The 19142-nt window shown below is 38.8% G+C and overlaps 1 protein-coding gene across 1 annotated transcript in view; it reads right to left on the bottom strand.

Annotated features, from left to right (window-relative positions):
• PLCXD3 (phosphatidylinositol specific phospholipase C X domain containing 3) overlaps positions 1–19142 on the bottom strand; it is a 139854-nt gene that overhangs the window by 39432 nt on the left and 81280 nt on the right. The window contains exon 2 of the mRNA XM_039842586.1: positions 8011–8719. Coding sequence (XP_039698520.1) covers positions 8011–8719 — 709 coding nt within the window. The remainder of the gene's footprint in view (positions 1–8010; positions 8720–19142) is intronic.

Raw genomic sequence — 19142 nt, 5'->3', positions numbered from 1 at the left:
TCAGCCCTCCCTCCTGCCCTGCCCCAGCAGGACCCAGGCTGCAATCTGTCACACAGCCTCATGGTCGGAAGTTCTTACAGAATTGTCTTTTCTGTTGTTTGAAATCAGACCTGGGAAGATGGTTAGAGTGCAAGGTATGGTAATGTTATTGGTTTTGGTGGAAGACACTGGGTCTGGAAGTTACTAAGACTTTTTCCATGGGAATGTGCTTTAGAGCCCAGGGCAAAAAAAGAATCCCTCCCAGGTACCTTTCCCTATTTTTCTGCAGCACAATAACTCCAGGATCCAGCTACGTGATGTGAGAGAGAAGATGCACGAGAATGGCAGAGAATCATTATTTTTGGAAATCGATGGGCAGCTCTACCTTAGTGATAGAACAAGGAAATTTGAACTTAAATCTAGCAGGGCCTGTGGGTAGAGGAATCATAACTTAGAGTAAGGAAAAATTTAAGAAAACAGATTTAAGGGGTGGAGAGGGAACTGATAAATCTTGGAGGTGACTCTCTCCAGATGTCTTAAAACCTAGTTCATCTGTTGGTGGAGGTGGTTGAGGTGCAGTTTATCTGCAAACATGAGCAATGCTATTCAAAGTGAGGTCACCTGATGTCTGTTAGAAATTAAAAAACTAGGAGCCACAGACTCCTGAATCAGAACCTCTAGGTGGGCGGCACCAAGGAATTTGCTTTTTAACAAATTCTCCATGAGCATGGTCCAGTGTGCTGGGCTAGGAAAAGGGTTGCTTTCTGGAGCTTCCTTCTGATGTATAAGCCAGACTCCTCTTTCTACTGGTTCAAAAACCTAGATTCTGAATTGATGGCAGCACTGTCTCACAGCATCCCCTGAACAAATCATTTAGCCTTTAAATTCCTTAAATTACAAATTGGAATAACATCTGTTGGACAAATGAGGCCTCCAACAAATATATATTGAAGAAATGAATCTTAGGATGAAAGCATCATGTAAACACTGACTGTTCTGATGCTGGGTTTCCATAGTCTCCTTGATATTCTCTCTCCATAGGCATATGGAACCCAAGGAGGAAGCCTCCCTTTTTATTGAATAGACTGATCCATAATAAGCTGCTCTAGTGTGCTGACCTATTTGGGGGTATGAGCTGTGGGGAGGGGCAGAGCTAGAAAGCTGCTCTTCATGGAGGCTGGTGCTCTCTCATGTTATCCCATAGCTGCTTTTCAACCCATCCTCCACTGCAGCGTTTCTTGGCTCCCCACAGCTGCTAAGAAGACTGGTGCTTCAGGTGAACAACTTCCCAGAGACCAGCCTCATACCTGCTGGGTCCAGGCAATAGCAGGGTAAACTGGGCAGCAGAAATATTTTTGGGGGTGTTGGCGTGAGCTGGATGTAACAAATAGGTGGAACAAATAGAGTTTATTGTGTTCATGAGGCAGAAAGAGAGAGCCTGAGGAAGGTAGGTCCTGTACAAAATTCATGGTCCATCTCCAGGCCTGACCTCTGACCCTCCAGTCAGGGCTCCAGGCACCATGTTAAGTTGTGCACAGCGCAGACAGAGAGCCAGCTCACCCTTCTATGTTGGTCCCTGTAGGTCGCCTGATCTTCCTTGGTCTTCCTGTTTATTCTCTGTCCTCCTCCCTGCCTGGGGTGTGGAGAACAGAATTCTGCCCTCAAGCCAGAAGACCTGGACTTTAATACCCTTTTTGCAGCCAGTTAGCTCCGTGACATGGGCGAACGTTTAGCATTCCTCTGGCCTCAATTTCCTTACAAAATGGAAAACAGTTAAATGGGCAGTACACACACGGCAAGGAGGATTGGTCACTCTAAGTTCCCCCTTTTCTATTATTCTATGTAAGTAACTGCCCTCCTGGGGGCCCGATGGCAGCTTCCTAACCGGGTTTGCTTTCTTGAGGCAAAGCCACACACTTCAGACTTGCTCTTCTCAGACCTGACATCCAACATATTTACCTTCCCAAACCCCTAGATCTGACTCTGCCCTCTAAGATGACAGATAATGTATTACTATTACATGCACTCATTTCTAATTTGGAAGAGTAAGCATGGCCCTTGGAGTCAAACAGACCCAAATTATAATCTTAGCTTTGCTAAATTAACACAGGATTTTTGAGCAAGGCCTTAGCTATTTTTCAACCTCGGGTTTTCACCTCTAACGGATCTAATAATACCTACCTTGTATGGCTTTGGGGAGGGTTAAATAAATATAGTTTGTATGAAACACTTAGCACATTACCTGGCACGTGATGTAGGCTCAACAACTGTGGTTTTCTTCCTTTCCCCAGCTGGGTAATATTGGTGCTTATTAACAACCAATCACATCCTGAAAGTTCTGCCTCACCTGATGATGACTGCGATCATCAGCGTAAATGGGCAGGGTTGCACATTGTCCCACTCCAAGGGATGTCATTCACATAGAATGATGCTGTGAATGGTGTCCCCAGTGGTCCAAAGGGTAGGGCTGTCAGTGGTGCTGAAATGTCAACATCTTTTACCTCCCTCTCCTCTCAACAACTTGCTGACGTCTTACTTTGCTTCCCACCTTGGACTGGTAAGTTCATCTTCGGTATCTTCTTCCCTTATCTGACCCATATAAGCCATTCAGTTTTATTCCCAGAGGTACAGTTCTGATTTGTCCCTTTCAATGTCTCCCTAATACATATCTAATTAAGCTTAGAGCCCCCAGATTCCATTTAAGGTCCTGCATAATCTTCCCCTTTTGCTTTTCCTAGACTCATCTCTCATATTCCTTTACATTTCACTCTGCTCCCACGAACCCTGACTTCTGTGCCTCAAGATTCCCTACCTCTATGCTTTGCTCTTGCTGTTTCTCAGCCTGGGAAGCCAGCCCCTCCCATTACTGCTTATTACAATCCTGTCCTTTCTTCAAAGCTGACCAACATCTTTCTCCAGGTATCTCTCTCCTTTAAATTGCCAGAGACCTTAATCCTCAATTCTCTTTTTTTTTCCAATTCGTATTTAGGTCATATATGATCTTGTCTTTTAAAACCTCCTTGATGCTTGATGAGAACAGTGGCATCTTACTAACTTTAATGTGTTCGTTCATAGGACTTAATGCAGAACCCTACTCACAGGAGCCGCTTGACAGATACGTACTAAACTGAGCCCAGTCTACCTGAATACACTGCCAATGTCATCTAGATGTTGCCATACAATGAGATGAAAACAAATTTCCAGTCATCTCTTTGGATTCTCACATATAACAGGGAAATAGTCTGGGGCAGTGGTTTAAAACTTCATATCTGAGGTCACACATTGAAGCACAAAGTGCTGTTTAGAAAAGAGAAGGCATTCAAACATGTTTGTTTAATGAATAAACATAAAAATGGAGCAACCTGAATTTAAATCCAGAATCCACCTTTTCTTAGCTGTGTTATTTCGGTATATTGCTTAACTTTTCTAAGGCTCCATTCCTTCATGTTTAAGGTGGGATGGCAGTAGTACCTACTTTTGGAAGGCTGTGTGAATATTAAATCAATCAATGCACATAAAGCAGCATAGTAGTGAACAGATAGAGAGCACTTTAAAGAGCGTATTATTGTTATCACCATCATCTAAATTGTTGGCCTATATAAACATTGTCTAAATTAATTCAACATCACTTTACTTTCAAAAATGCACTACTCTTTAAAAATTCTGACAGGTGGTCTGATTAAATTTTTTAAAATAAAACCCTAAAATTTAATAAACTTCAACAAATTAGGGAAGCACTTGACTCAAGTTGCACACCTTCTTTTTAAGAATGTGTGAATTCTGTGGGGGTGAGGTGCAAAAGCTGGTGTTTGAAAAATAAATTAAAAATAAGTCTTTAAGAAATAAAAATCTGTGTCTTTTGGCATTGCTGGAACGTAGAAAATGCATCTGCAGTATTTGGAACCAGTGGCCAGATTGAAAGCTATAGTACCTAAATTCAGGCTAGATTTAGTTTTTCTGAAAGCCACCCGCACCTTCAAACATGTTTTCTAAATGCATGTGCTCAGAATTTTAATGACCCAAATATCAGACATAATAAAAAATTATAGAGAAGCTAGTCAAATGCGGGATCTTAGAATTGTGGGATTTAAGACTTGGAAAGGATCTTGGAGATAATTTAATTCAAGGTCCAAATTCTGCAGATGAAAATAAAGCCCAGAGAGGTTTTCATATTGCCTAGTGACTTTTCCTTCGGTAGCAAAGGAGAGAATCATTACATCTTTTGGTGTTAACATAGGAGTTTCTGAATGAGCTGCTTTGGCACAACAGCAATAGGAAAATGGCTTCTTCACTTGAAGAGAGAGAGGTAATATGCCTTGGAGTGTCAAGGGTCCTTTTACTCACTCTTTCACAGGTAAGTAAAATTACCTTTGCAAGGGACTATGCAATGGCTGACAATGACCTTTTCCTATAGGCCTCATCCAGACAGCTGAAATATGTGAAAATAATACAAAACAAAACCTCTGAGTTTCACATTCACCCCATACTCAGACACAGGCTTTGCAATTGGTTTAAAAAGAGGTCTTTCTAGTACTTCTGAGATTAAACTCCACTCAAGACTGCTTATGCCTTATAGAACAGATATCACAACTGTGTTCAGATATATGTAGATATATTTGCAAACCCTTTGCGAGTATTTTGCATAATCCTAAAGAGAAAAAAGTTGATTCTAGCTACAGGGTTTTCATTTCTATTTTTTAAATTCTTTCTACACTTCTCTTTTTTCAATGATATAGCTCTACTATTCCAGATATAAAAGCCAGAGGCAAGTGAGAAGTTCTGAATCAGAGTAGATGCCTGAGGACATTTTTTAAAATTAATTTCATAGGCTGTTAATAAGTATGATCTGAAAAAAAATTGGGTGCTAGAAAACATTGTATTAGTTAAATTTAAACAGGATCCATCACTAAAATACTTGTTAGTACCTTTTATATACTAATGTGCATTGTGAATTTTGGGGGAGAACTGTGTAGATACAATGTGTGAAAATTTTTCAGCACTTTCCTAAGTTATTTGATTTTTATTCCCCCCAATACTACTTAGTCATACCGTGATAGAGCATTAGAAACCAAATAACAGTTCAACTTCTAACTTGTAAAGTCTTAAACTGCGTGAAATGCCATAAGAGAGAAAAGTGAAAACCATTTATTTCTTGAGTAGATTTTTCTTCTTGACTTCTTGACTTCTTGACTTTGTAAATTCTATTCCTTACACAAGTAAAATCAGAGTATGGTTCCTGGCCTAATGCAAAGCAGGTATGTTATATGGAAACCTGTATTTTCTTTCGCATAGGACTGCACGATAGAAAGTAAAACTGGGATGGCCAGGGAAGACAACTTTCACGCCCAGTAAAAGTTTGAAATAAAGCTTCTTTTGTCCCAGGTGTAGAGAGAATAGAGAGAACTGGAGTTGGCTGATGCCCAGGCCCCGTCTGCCTCTTCTCCATCTCTGGTAGGCCCTTAGGGTTTCCAAAATCTGGGGGCTCTATGGAGTAAAGCTGAAAACAACACACTCCTATGTGTATATAACTCTCCCTTTTGAAGTATATAAGAGAGGTGGTAAGTTGTTATTACCAAGAGAAATTAACTTTCGTGGAAGGCGCTGCTGTTAATTAAGAAGCTGAATAATTTGATGGAACTAGCTGAGTGAAGGTTTAGGGCCAGGAGGGAGGTGTAATAATCTTGAGAAGCATATAGAATCTCCAAGGTAATATGGTGGGTAGGGGAAGAAAAGAGATGAGAAAAGAGCAAGGAGAAGGAGGTGGAGAAGATTCAGTCAGAGGACTTAAGACTAGGGTGAATGATGGTACAGATGTGGTCAGCGGAAGATATCCCGGGACAGAAGATTTGTAATTACAAATGAGTCTAAAATTCAATTTAAAAATTGTCTGCATTGTTATGATTATAAAACCTCCCATGTCTCCTCAGGTCCTCAGTAAAATCTGAAAAACCGAGGTAGAAATTGAGTAAGAAGCAAGTTTCATGTCTCAAGTAATACAGAGTGGAATATGGACAGGCCATGTGGATCGATCAATCCATGAAATGATGTAATCCAGAAGCAGCAAGAGGTCATATCATAAGAACAAAAGAAATCTAAATATTAGCAGAAAGAGAAGTTCTTGTACTTGCATAGGGTATACAATGAAGGGTTAAGAATCTTATTTAAAGCTTAAGAAACAGGGTAATCTCAGTAAATATCTGAATAATAGAAGGAAGTTATGATTTTGTATAGAGAAATATTTCCGCTCCAATGCCTTAAGGCTTTGACTGCCAAAAAGTGCTAATAACCCCCAAATGAGTTGATCTGTATTTCTATGATCAATTGGCTACATATACTTGGATGCTTTACTAGCATTTTAAATTTAGTGTGACCCCGATTATATCCTTCCAAGTCCCTGTGCCTTTGTTGCCTGGTTCTGTGAATGTCTCCGTCACCCCTGTTACTTCTCATGAAGAAACCTTGTCCTTAAGTCTTTTCTCCTATTTATACTACATAGCTTAATAGTCACCGAATCATCCTAATTTTTGCTGTTCGTGTATATTCTCCTTTTGTTTGTCTCCTTCCTTAGTTCAGCCTGCATGACCTTGCTAAAACGGTTCTGAGCGCCTCTTAACCGCTCACTTTCTCCACTCCATCTATCCTTTGTGCTGGGCCAGTTATCTATCTAAAATGCAGATCTGTTCAAGTCACTCTACCAGTAAATATTGTTTTCTACTCCCCCAATCCTCCCTCCTGACATTGCTCACAGGATGAAGTTCCCTGTAGCTTGGTTAAAAGCCTTCCTACAAGTTTGCCCCTGGCCCACTACAAGCCTCATCTCCAGCCATTCTCTACCCTACATGCTATGCTATGAGGCCACACATACTATTTTCACCTCAAACTCTTTTCTCTTCATCTTCTTGTCTTTCCCTAAAAAGACTCTGAGTCCAAGCAAAACATTTATGCTCTGTCCCATAATTACCATAATTCAAACTATCAAAAAGTTCTGATAGAAACTTCAGATACTATTTGTATTATTTAATACTTCAAGTAAAAAGAATAAATAATATGTACAATTCTACATGTCGTATCACCCTCATGGGAAAGAGCCACGGAGTCCTTTGATGATTGCTCAAATTATACCTTGCAGGTAACCAGTAGTCCACATGCATAGCTCGACTTGACCAATGGAATGGCCAGTCTCTGGAGGCTGATCTTTGCTTATAGTACAGTGTAAAGGCATAGACTATGACTTGAGAAGAATGAGGTTTGAGACTTTGTTTCATAATTCATTGTCCAAGTGGGCTTAGGCAAAATATATTACTTCTCTGAACCTTGATTTTTATCTTAGGACAATATCTACTTCCCAGGATTGTTATGCAGGTTCAATGCAATTAGGTATATAAAAAGACTCTGCAAATAGTAGAGAAAGGGCTTTGTAGTTTAAAAAGTGCTACACAAATGTGAAAAGATGTGCTCAGAAAAGAGAATTGGACATCGAGTCAAAATACATGGTGCCATGGGTTGATCTGTGTCCTACAAAAATATATGTTGAAGTACCAATAATACCCCATACTTATGTGACCTTATTTAGAAATAGGGTGTTTGCAGATGTAATCAAATTAAGATAAGAACATGACAGTGGGCTCTATTCCAATATGACTGGTATCCTTCTAAGAAGAAGGGACAGAGTCACATAGGGAGAATGCCATATGAAAATTCAGGTGGCGATGGGAGTGATGTATCTACAAACCAGGAAACACCAAGTATTGCCAACTGTCACCAGAACCTAGGGGAGGGGCATGGAAAAGATTTTTCCTCAAAGTCCTCGGAAGGAATCAAACCTGTTGACAACTCAATTTCAGAATTCTAGCCTCTGGAACTGAGAGATGATAAATATCCTTTGTTTTAAGCTACTCAGTTTGTGGTACTTTGTCTAGGAAACTAATATACATAGGCATGAATTTTAGCTTCATCACTTACTAGCTCTATGAATTTGGGTTATAAATTATTTGTTGGTTTTTTTTTTTCTGATAACTTAAGGACACTTACCTTTCTGTGATGGTTTCTCTGAGGCCACTGGCCACCCCTTTGACCACAGTGCTAGCTTTGGGGGTCAGCACCACCTGAGATATAAAAAATGAGCCCTTCTTTCTTCTCTCAATGATAGATGCCTGAAGAAACTGAATCAGTTTTTCGGGGTCTGTGGTGTTGGCCCAGGGCGCTGGCATCATCTGCCCAGGCCAGAGGAAGGGCACTTCCAGAGCCACGGGACTGTGGTAGAAGACCAGCACTTGATAGTCCTTCTCCCACAGGTACTTTAGACTGACTTCCTGGGCAAAAATTGCTGGGCACATTTTATTTCCATAGATATCTTTCAGCATTTGGACCAGTTTTTCATGGTGATATTTCTGCATCCCATAAAAATGGTTGAAGTCCAAGAATACTACCTCCTTATGGTGATCTGTGAGGAATGCATTGATCTCCTCAAGGCCTTCATTCACTTTGGCACTGAACAAACCATGAGCAAAGTAGAGTTCATTGTCGGGGTCTCTGGGCTTCGTGGAGATTCGAAGATCGAAATAACGGATGCCAGCTCCTAGCTGACCAGTGAAGTTCATGGTTTGAGTGGCTAGCCATTTCCGCATCAGCTTTTTGGCTACTGTTCCAAACACAGAGACAAAATTCTGGACAGTTTCTGGCTGTTCAGGCCCTACTGGAGAGGCTTCGTCAATGTAGAAGCTGAAGGAATCGTGAGATCCTAGAAGAACAACAAGACATAATGTGGTTATAGTTTAGTCGTTTGTCCTTCTGAACTTCTTTCTCTCTTGCAATATCTATATCTCTCCCTTGAATGAACCAAAGGAAATATGAAGCAATATTTATTTAATTCATTTTCATATCCTAGGAGTGTCCTTTTCTTAGCCTAGTACAGTACATGGAGCACTTAAACAGACCAAAGTGATTGTAAAATGACAAGAAAAAATCTTTCTGATTAATATTTTAAAATTCAAATGATCATCTACTCCCATAAGCAAAGAATTTAATGTATTCATTAGGATTGGCTTTCCATATAGGCGGAAAAAGCGACCATTCATAAAATAGAATTTATGGAATTTACCCACCCGTTCCCAAATGCTTCGTCTACATGTTACCTCATATGCTTCGGAAAGCCCAAGAGGTAACAGAGTAGAAGAAGAGTTAAATGAGGCGAGAGGACGGTCCAGTGCTGATATGTTTAACAACATTCCTGGTCCTGCGTGTGGGCAACTGTCAACTTAGATGAGGCTAAACACTTTTTATATATTGAATAAAGAATTTTTCTTGCAAGTTAACACAATTGAGAGCATTTAAAAATGAACTAATAGACCATTTTCTTCATAGATATTTCCTCTCAACAGTATAAGCCCTTTTTGGAGATGGCTTCCAAATTTAAAAAGATTTCGTTCTAGGAAGAATAAAGGCCACTTATTTGATTATTTATTTTTGGCAGTTACAAACAACGAAACTCCAGAAACATAGCATTGAACACGTATATGATTTGCTTGTCAGTACAGAGTACCATTTAAAATGTTATTGGACCCAATAAAGAAAAATTATTTCAAGTTTTATTTTTTAAAGCCTTCTTTAATTCTTGGGTGTGACTTACTAAATAGGTAACATTAAATTAATGTATCCTGGATTTTTCACACATTAGAAAGGGCAGATGTCATCATTCCCCATCTGTGCGTCATGCTTCCTTACACTTTATTGACCCACCCCTGATCTATACCCTTTGAGGCATACCTTTTTCTAGTTCTTTCACTCTTCTAACCACCTCCCCCCACATCCAACATGTACACACACATATACACAGATAAATTTATCATCTACCACCTCAGGGCTTTTGTCTGATAAACTATTTGAAGCAAATTTTTTCAGTGATGCAATATTTACCTTCATCTATATTCCATATCTATGTCAATCTATATCTATATCTCTGTGTCTCTAGATATAGATTTATGTCTAGCATTAAATGGTTCATAGAAATCATAAGAGTATGGATTTCAGGCACCATGATAGGTTGTTAGAGAAAATATTTTTAAAAATATCTTGATACCTTGCAAATCATGACCTTGAATATCTGGAACAGACAACTCCTTAGAATTAGAAGATTTTTTTCAAACAAAAAAAAGAAAGGTTACTAAAAAATACAGAAATTCCACGTTTAACTTAATTTGGAACTGTCCAATCTATTTATCTTTAGTAGATGGTATGAGAAGAAAATGTCAGTACTTCCTAAACAGGCAGAATTGGCATTTTGGATCTGGCATTGGCAAATTTTAACAGGGATTTAAATTGCTGCGTGATGATTCTTTAGTTAATGTTCGGTCAATTGCTAACACAAATGAAGAAACTAAACAATCTGCACTATGGCCAAAAATACAAAGTATGTTTAAAGAAAGAAATACAAAGGTGAGTTTAAGAAGAGTTACAATGAAATGATCTGGATTAAAATAGGTATAAGTAAATACATAAACGCTCAAAATAAGAATGTATAAAATTTAAAAAAAAATTAAGTTAATTTCTAGGCATGTGAAAAAAAAGGTGGAAGAAAGTAATTGGTTACTTCTGTAACCTGGTAGAAGACATAATTGAAAGCAAGCAGAAATGGAATTAAATGACTGGATTTTTTCACCAGAAATGAGTAAGTTTTTGTTTTTGACATTACTTTAGGTTCACCATTCTATCATATGGTTGTGTGGCAAATTTAAAAACAGAAAATTCACCAATTTGAAAGTCCTGTAAAAGGACATTATAGTTTCTAGATTAAATTATTTGTTGACATTTAACAAAAATATGTTTTAAAGTCAAAATAAGGTAATGTTAAAAATAACAATTAAAAACAGTTAATGGTCAGCAGGAGAAAGCATCAGTACCCACATCAATATTTGTTCTAAGCTGGATGACCTGAGCTTCATGTACAGTTTCTGGGGTAGAATGATGCACTAGATATAAATAGTATTTGGAGAGGTGAATCAAATCATTAATCAATACAAAACATTATCCATGCATTTTTGGAGAAAATACACAATCTAATGTTGGCCCAAAAAAGGAATATTTTCATGACTTTTAATTTCATTTGGCATAGTACTTCCTCCCCAATTTCAACATTTTTACTAAACCATCAAGTTTCCTATTTGTATGAACTTAAAACAAAAATAGACCAGTACCTTATGACCTTTCAATAACTAAGAGTAAAATTCTGGCCCGGTCCTGCTCTCTCTTTAAAACCAGAGAGCCCTGCCCATGAGCAAGACAGTGCTAAGCATCATTCCTTTGTTCCTGGCTACATCTACAACCTTTCTACCTTATCTGGTCTAATATTTTGCTTCTACACTGGCTCAGTATTCCTGGGCTCCTGACTTCCTTTCCTTCTCTTGTCTACAGACTCAAACTCATACCTTGGACCTGATGCTTAATATTGCTTCCCTGATTCTGAACTTAGCCTCTCTATTTTGGGCTTGATTTGCCCTCTCTACTCAGACAAGATAAGTCCCATATAAACTCAGCCTAATCCAGTTCATTTGCTTTGGCTCTGAATAAGTGAATGAAATGGAAGCGGTTATTTTTATCTCATTTCCTAGAAACAGGCACTTTTATTAGTTTCTCCTAAGTCTGCTAAATTATTCCCTCATTTAGGATTAGAGAATATGGATCCTAACAATCTCTGCCCTCCCCCTGAGTGTGGGCCCAATCTAGTGACTTGCTTCCAATGAATTAAATAACACATGATGAGACACCTCTTCTGAAATTAGGTTACAAAAGGTTGTGACTTCCACTCTCTCCCTCACTGGTTTTGAAAAAGCAAACTGCCATGTCGTAGAGGCCCATGTGACAAAGAATTGGGAATAGCCTCCAGCTAACAGTGAGCTAGGAACTTAGGCCTTCAGTCTAACAACCCTCAAACAAATGAATCCTGTCGACAAGCCCCTGGGTAAGCTTGAAAACACATCCTGCCCCAGTAGGATCTTGACTGCAGCCTTGTGAGAGATCTAGAAGCAGAGGATCCAGATAAACCTTGCCTGGATTCCTGACCCATAGAAACTGGGTATTGTTTTAAATGGCTAAGTTTTATGGTAATTTGTTACACAGCAACAGTTAACTGATACAGACTACAACAACTCTTTGGAGTTAATGAAATGATTTGAGGTCTACAGACCCAACTGCTTACTATAAGGACTTGGAATTTTAATAAAGAGAAATTAATTTACTTTAAAATGTTCATGTGCATCTTTCTTTGCTTGAAAACTATGTATCAAGTAAGATAAAAATGGAAAGAAAGTTGGTTTAAAAAGTCTTCTTGAATACATAAATGAAGTTATTCCATTCTGCATAGTGTTATGAATGATCCAAGATGTCATCTGTCATAATGAATTAGCATGCAGCATCCATTTGATTAACTCAACAGTGTAAAGAATATGTATGATCATTTCATTATTATGGTCTCTGGTAGTACTGGACTGAACTTCTCATCTTATAATTTGGTGTGGTAGGGAGAATTTAGGATGGCTCCCAAACTTCCACTTCCTGGGTACAGATGTCCTGTATAACCCCCTTCCCTTCAGTATAGTATGATAAGATATCATTCTCATAACTATGTCCCAGTATATGAAAAAGAGATTTTTTTTTCAGATGTAATTAAGATCCCTAATCAGTTGGCTTTGAGTTAACCAAAAAGAGATTAGCCTGGGCGGGGCTGGCCTAAGCAGGTAAGCACCATGACATAAAGACGACAAACAGCAACAGATGTTCTCTTGCTGGTGCTGAAGAAACAAAAATGCAGTGTTGTTGAGAGGGCCACAGAGTAGTCGAAGGGATTAATAGCCTACCAAAGTGGTATGAAAATTACTTTAAGCTGAAAACTTCTGAAGAATCAACTGCCACAGAAAGAAACATTATCTAAACTTAAGCAGAAGAACCTCTGAAAATACAGCTGCCATTGATCTCTCTCCCAGGGAATTTCTCAAGTGGGAAAACACTGATTCTTAGCACCAGGAAGTATAAATTCAGCTGCTTATTAGAATTAAAAAGCCCAACAGAACCTTCCATACTTCCCCACTGAAGCCTTACTACCCACCCCCTTTTGTTGAGTTCAGTGTATAAGCCTTTTATTTCTGGTTATTCAGTGAGTTACTCATCTCTAAGTTCTCTGGCATGTACACTGTGCATGCATAAATAAACCTTGCTATTTCTCCTGTTATTCTGCCTGTTGTCAATTAATTAGCAGACCTCTAATCACTGGGCCCAAGTTGGAAGTTTTCCTCCCAATACAGTGAATAGTGTGCAGCTTTAGGGGCTGAGGGCCATGGTCCTATGACTCAAGTAGATTCTGTGAAGAATCAGCAAGCTTGCAAAAGAGGCCTCTGCCTCAAATGAGATTATAGCATTGGCCAATGCATTGATTTTAGTCTTGTGCAGTCTAGCCTTCAGATTAGAGTAAATCAGGCAGCATTGAAGCGGGTGCTGGGAGACTAGGCTCAAATTCAAACTCAATCGCTAACTCACGGTTTGACACTGGAAGATCATCAGATTGTTAAGCATTCTGGCTTTGAGTTTTCCAATTTCTTAAATTAAAATTCTCTCTGCACTTACTTCATAGGAGTCTTACAAGAAATACATGAAATCATGTTCACGAAAGTCCCACAAAAGGACTATAAAACTTAAATTACTGTTATTGTTTTATGGTGATATACCTAGTCACAAAACATTTATTCGCTTGTGGCTAAAAAACATTACCTGGACAAATATACATTGCAATGGTGTGCAAAGTCACATAAAAGGGAAGGAGAAAGAAAAATGATTTAAATTGCAGGATTTAGGTTTATAAATGTTTTTTGAGAACAAGATCCATATCTATCAAATAAAGAAAAATAAAAATTATCCCATTTCTAATTGCTTTGAACAGCAATTAAACACATCCTGCCATGTTAGAAAAATTGATCTGTGATGTACACGAAGTGCTAACCCTCTTCCACTTATTATCTTCCCAGTGTTATCTATAAAATCACTTTGGGGTGAACTTCTGGTTGGTCTCTCAGTTTAACTATTGTTCCATCTCAAATTCTACAGAATTATGGGTTTAATAAACATCAAAGAAAATGTATCAAAGTCAATTTCATCTGTGACCCTTCAGAACCTAAAGGCCCAGTAGGTTAAGGTTTGACATGCTCATGAGTGTGCAATTCCAATATCTATATCCTGACCTTAGAATTCAGGCTCTGACTCCATCAAAATAAGAACTTCTCCTCCCCTTGCCTCTGCAGAGCACTTAGCTTGCCTGTGTGTGGCACACCGTGTTGCCCTCTCCTCGCCTGTTCTATTCCTGTAGTTTGGCAGAGTGCTGAGTTTTTTAAGACATCTGCTTTCTGCTGACAGGTTTCCTGCATAGTTGATGTCTTGGTACCTTTTGTGATAATAGGACCAGCACAACAGGAGCAGAGAGCATATGTACCTTCCATTGGTGAATGAAAAGAGGATGGAAAGAGAAGGTGTGGTTTTTGAGGCCCTTTTCTAGGGTGGAGGATAAGCAGGTGGCACTATCTCCACTTTCTCTGGAAAGAGAAAAATTCTGGAGTGTTCACCTTCTTGTTTTGCCTTTACGAAAGTCTTAATCCTAGTCTTCTTTTATGACCCACATATATTCTCTTCCCTGTGGCAAAACCTTTTTTCACTCACGGTAGTGGTCTTCCCTTTACCTGAATTCACAGTTCTCCTGGTCTGCAGCTCCCCTACATCAACTAGTAATTGTTATTAGGTATTGTTACTAACACTCATTCATTAAATCTTTTTTCTGGATTTATATATTGCTCTCCACCTGCAATCCCCCATTCATATATACTTGATTCTAAGATAGAGTCAAAGCTTCCTAAAAAGAAAAAAAAAAAACAAAACTATGCCTTATAATTTCCTGTGCCCACTACTGCATCCAGATTTATTAATATAAAAATATTTGGTTTAAGTCAATGGGTCAAAATTGTTCACATGGGATGTGCTACAAAAGTGAAATTACTACTAATAATCATTTTTACAGATTAGGCCATTATTAGCCTGCTTTTTTGTTACCATTTCCTCTCAAATTTCTCAGGAAATTACCCTACACATCCTAGCTCGCTCTTCCTAAGTTTAGTTCCATCTTTAATCCACTATAATCAGACTATCGTTATTGCAAGTCATATAAATCCTCTATGAAATGTCATAGACGACCCACTAAAGAAAACTCACTGGCCACTTCTCTGACCTCACTCCTAAATCCTAGTACAGAGGTTAGAAAGCATTTAGAAATGTTGTTGAATAAACAACCGAGTGAATCCTTTCTGGAACATTTGGTATTGCTATACTTCCTTCTTGAGATATTTTCCTCCTTTGGCTTTGAGGACATGACTCTTTTCTAGTTTTTCTATTATCTCTGTTATTGTCCCTTCTCAGTCACCTTCACTGCCTTTCGTTGTTCTTCAAACTTCTAAATGAAGGTGTTACACAAACTCTATAAACCCACTCCATGCTTTTCCTTGGATGATCTCATTCATTTCTTTGGCTTCATGCCTTATAATAGATGTACCGTAAATTGATACCACCGAATCTCTCTTGTATTGCAGACCCCTGTCTGCCCACAAGGCAACTGAATTTCATTGCTCCATGGGAACCTTAAACTTAAAATGTCCCAGATGGACATATTAGTATTTTCTCCCTTCAAACCTGTTCCTTTTCGTGTGTTCTCTCTCATACTTAATTATCTCATCATCCTTCTATCTCAGCCTTGGGTTCATCTTCAATTCTTAACTGCCCCCCAGACCTCACAGTCAATCAGTCTTAAAGTCTCATGGTATTGACCTCTAAACCCTCTCTCGGATATGCCCACTTCTTTTCCATTCCATTGCCAGTGGCCTGGTTTTCTGTTGGGCTCAATGAAATAACTTTCAGGTACTGTTCCCTTCATCCCAGCTGCCATCATTCAACCCTCTTCTACAGGCATTACCCTGCCTTAGCCTCTAAAATGGATTTAAGCTTAGGGAAGAGATATATAATTGATTCCAGCCCAAAACTCTGGCATTCGTCACACATTTCTTCTTGTTTTCTTTTTCCCATTTTCGTTAGCAAGAGTTTTAACTTGGTAACTTATCTAGTAGCATTCAATTCTGCTGAGATTGTTTGTTCTTATAACCCCCTACCACCCCTAGAAGACTGACATTTCATCACTAAAGGCTAGATTGGTTACTAGAACCTGGGTATCTGCTGAGTCTGTCTGCCTGTTGGTATTCCTTCAATACCACTGTTTCCATAGTACTAACTGGCTAGCTCCTTCCTTGTTACCTTGTACTAACTCCCTAAATGCAACTTTTTGTGTGGACCCTGGCCTTGAGAGGCTACAAAACTGATGGCATACAGGACTCTAACCTCAGCACATGATTCTCTCTGCAAGTGGATCTGCACTGCCCATTCCTGACAGTATTTAAAATAAATAAAGTCCATTCTTGGTTTTTAACGGTAATAAGGAAGAGAAAATACACAGATTATGAAAACAATATTAATTCTCAAGGAACTTTTACTTGGTTTGGAAGTCAATCAATTTTCTCCAATTGTAAATACATGATGCTCAATCTGACAGAAAAAACCTTTAAAATTAATTACCTAGTTCTTACTTGAGAATCTATAGTTAATCTCATTACTTTGTGCTTGTCCCATTGATTAAACTGATCAGCTATTTGGATTTTTTGGAGATAATGATCAAAACTTATTCCTGGCACATAATCTGGCCTCAGACCTCCGGCTCATGATCAGGTCTTTGTGGACAACACAAGAGATTGTGTGTCATCAGAGATAATGCACAATATGTTATCACAAACCAAAACACTTGAAAAGATAATCAAAAACTACACACGTAATTTAATATGTATCCTTCACTTGACATAATAAATGCATAGAAAATACATTTTCAAGTATTAAATTAAACCTGATATGTCTCACAGAACTCGGAGATTAATCCTTTTGTAAAGGAAAAATCAAAATAGTCATACTGTGTTTTTCATATTGTGGAAGGCCTTCTCACTCAGCATATCTCGGAGACAGTGAGCTGAGGAAAGGAGGTTGGTTCCTTACTAAGTCTTTTGATCCAGGATCAGATGCCAAATTTGAAAACTCCTATTACACTGATGCCTCCCAGGAGCAGAGAAGCTCAATATTCATCACAGTTTCTTTAAACTTGCATTCCTTAGACCAATAGATGAGCTGACAGTGAATTGTTTAAGCACAGCGGTGTCCCAGTGAAGGGGCAGAATAGAGAGCCTGCTCCAATTGCCACCCTTGGTGAAACTATTAAGCCTTCTTTTCATATGAATTTCTTTTTAAGGACTATCAATAGGGATGCTAGAAAAATAATTAAAAGAGATCCCAAGAAATAGAGATATCCTAAATTACTCTCTAAACAGCTCAGTTATGCACGCTCCCTTTCCACTGTGGCGTCTCATCTGCCTGAACCCTTCTCAGGGGAGACTTAAATGGAATTGTGCTCTGAGGTTGCTAAGCCAACAATACCAGCATCACAACCTTCTAAGCCAGGCAACACAGCATCGGTGAGGGCACCTTCCAAAAACAGAAGGTTCTGAGACTGGAAAGACTCTATATCCAAAATATAAAGATTTAAGAGGAAAATCAATCAATTAGCAGTATCTGTCAGGTAATTAGAAAGAGCAATAGACCCAGTTGCTTCCTGAGAGTAGTGGTACTTAACCAGTGGTGACTCTGACCTGGGGGATATTTGACATCATGTGGACATGGTTTGTGTTGTTACAGCTGAAGGGGTCTGCTCCTAACATCTAGTGGGTAGAGGTCCAGGGATTCTACTGAACATCCTGTCATGCACAGGACAGTTCCCACGACAAAGAAGCAACCAGCCCCAAATGTCAGTACTAACAAGGTTGAGAAAGCCAGCTCTAATGGAAATCACACAGGCAGATAAAGGAATTCCCAGAGATAGAAACCATGCATTTTGAATTGCCCCTGTCTACCTGTAACACATACTTCTCACACCTGTAATCATCGGTAACACATTTCTCATGGTGCCATTCTGCTCTGAATCTGTTCTAAATACTTATAGAAAATGACATCTACCACATATGAAGCATTACTTGCGAATTTGTTTGAAAAGCAACAGAATATGTGGCTTTGGCACTTATTTTTACTAACCTCTTAATTTTTCCTTCAAAATGTCTTTCGATTGTTCTGACAAGTTCTCAAGATAATCAGTAAATCTTGCAGGCTAACTTTAAACCATCTAGATGGGTACTTTTTATTGATGGACCTCCATCTCTACTTCAGAAACTTCTGTGAGGCATGAGTTTTGTGGGGACAAAATTTATTTAGCTCTTATTTAATTTATTAAATAAATCAGACACCTACTGAGTGCAAGATACTGTGGTGGGATATTCGTATGTGGGGGAGAAGTTAGGGAGATTAAGATAAGAGCACTTATGAAGCAAAGGAAGGGAAGGTAGGTTCCCTCTATCAATACTTCTATGCCTCATCTGCTCTGTAGTGTTAAGAGTTTGGTAGATATTTATTGAGTATTATCTGCCATGCACTGGGTCTGGGATATAGAAATAAAATAGTATACAAAACACACCTAGTCTCTGTCCTTGTGGAGTTCATAGCATAGTGGAGACAAAGAGGCAGGAAAAACCACCATTATTACAAAGCGTGATAAATGTTATGATAAACTATATGCGATACCTTTTGACAAAAGTGTAGTTCAGTCCTGAGCCGAACATGATCTTCTAGACATAATTAACGATCAAAGTTAAAAGGTGAGAATAAACCCCAAATACATGCAATCATTAAATTTATACCTTTTCACCGTAAATGTGCATATAGATCATTTGAGGATCTTGTTAAAACCTGATTAAGTCGGTCTGGGGTGGAGCATGAGATTCTGCCTTTTTACTAAGCTCCCAGGTATTATCAATGCTGTTGTTTCAAGGACCACACTTTGAATAGCTGACTATTAAGGCAATATTGGTATCCTCTTGCCTATTAACTACCTGCTACTACGTTCTCTCTTCAGTTTCCTATGCTTCACGGTTCCCAGTCCTTACTGCTCCCCCACCCTACTCTCTCCCCCTGTCCCTCTCTTCCCTCCTTCTCTTTTC

The sequence above is a fragment of the Pteropus medius genome, unplaced genomic scaffold, assembly GCF_902729225.1.
Source record: "Pteropus medius unplaced genomic scaffold, Ma_sr-lr_union100, whole genome shotgun sequence".
Lineage (NCBI taxonomy): Eukaryota > Metazoa > Chordata > Mammalia > Chiroptera > Pteropodidae > Pteropus > Pteropus medius.
This window is presented reverse-complemented; position numbering and strand designations above follow the sequence as displayed.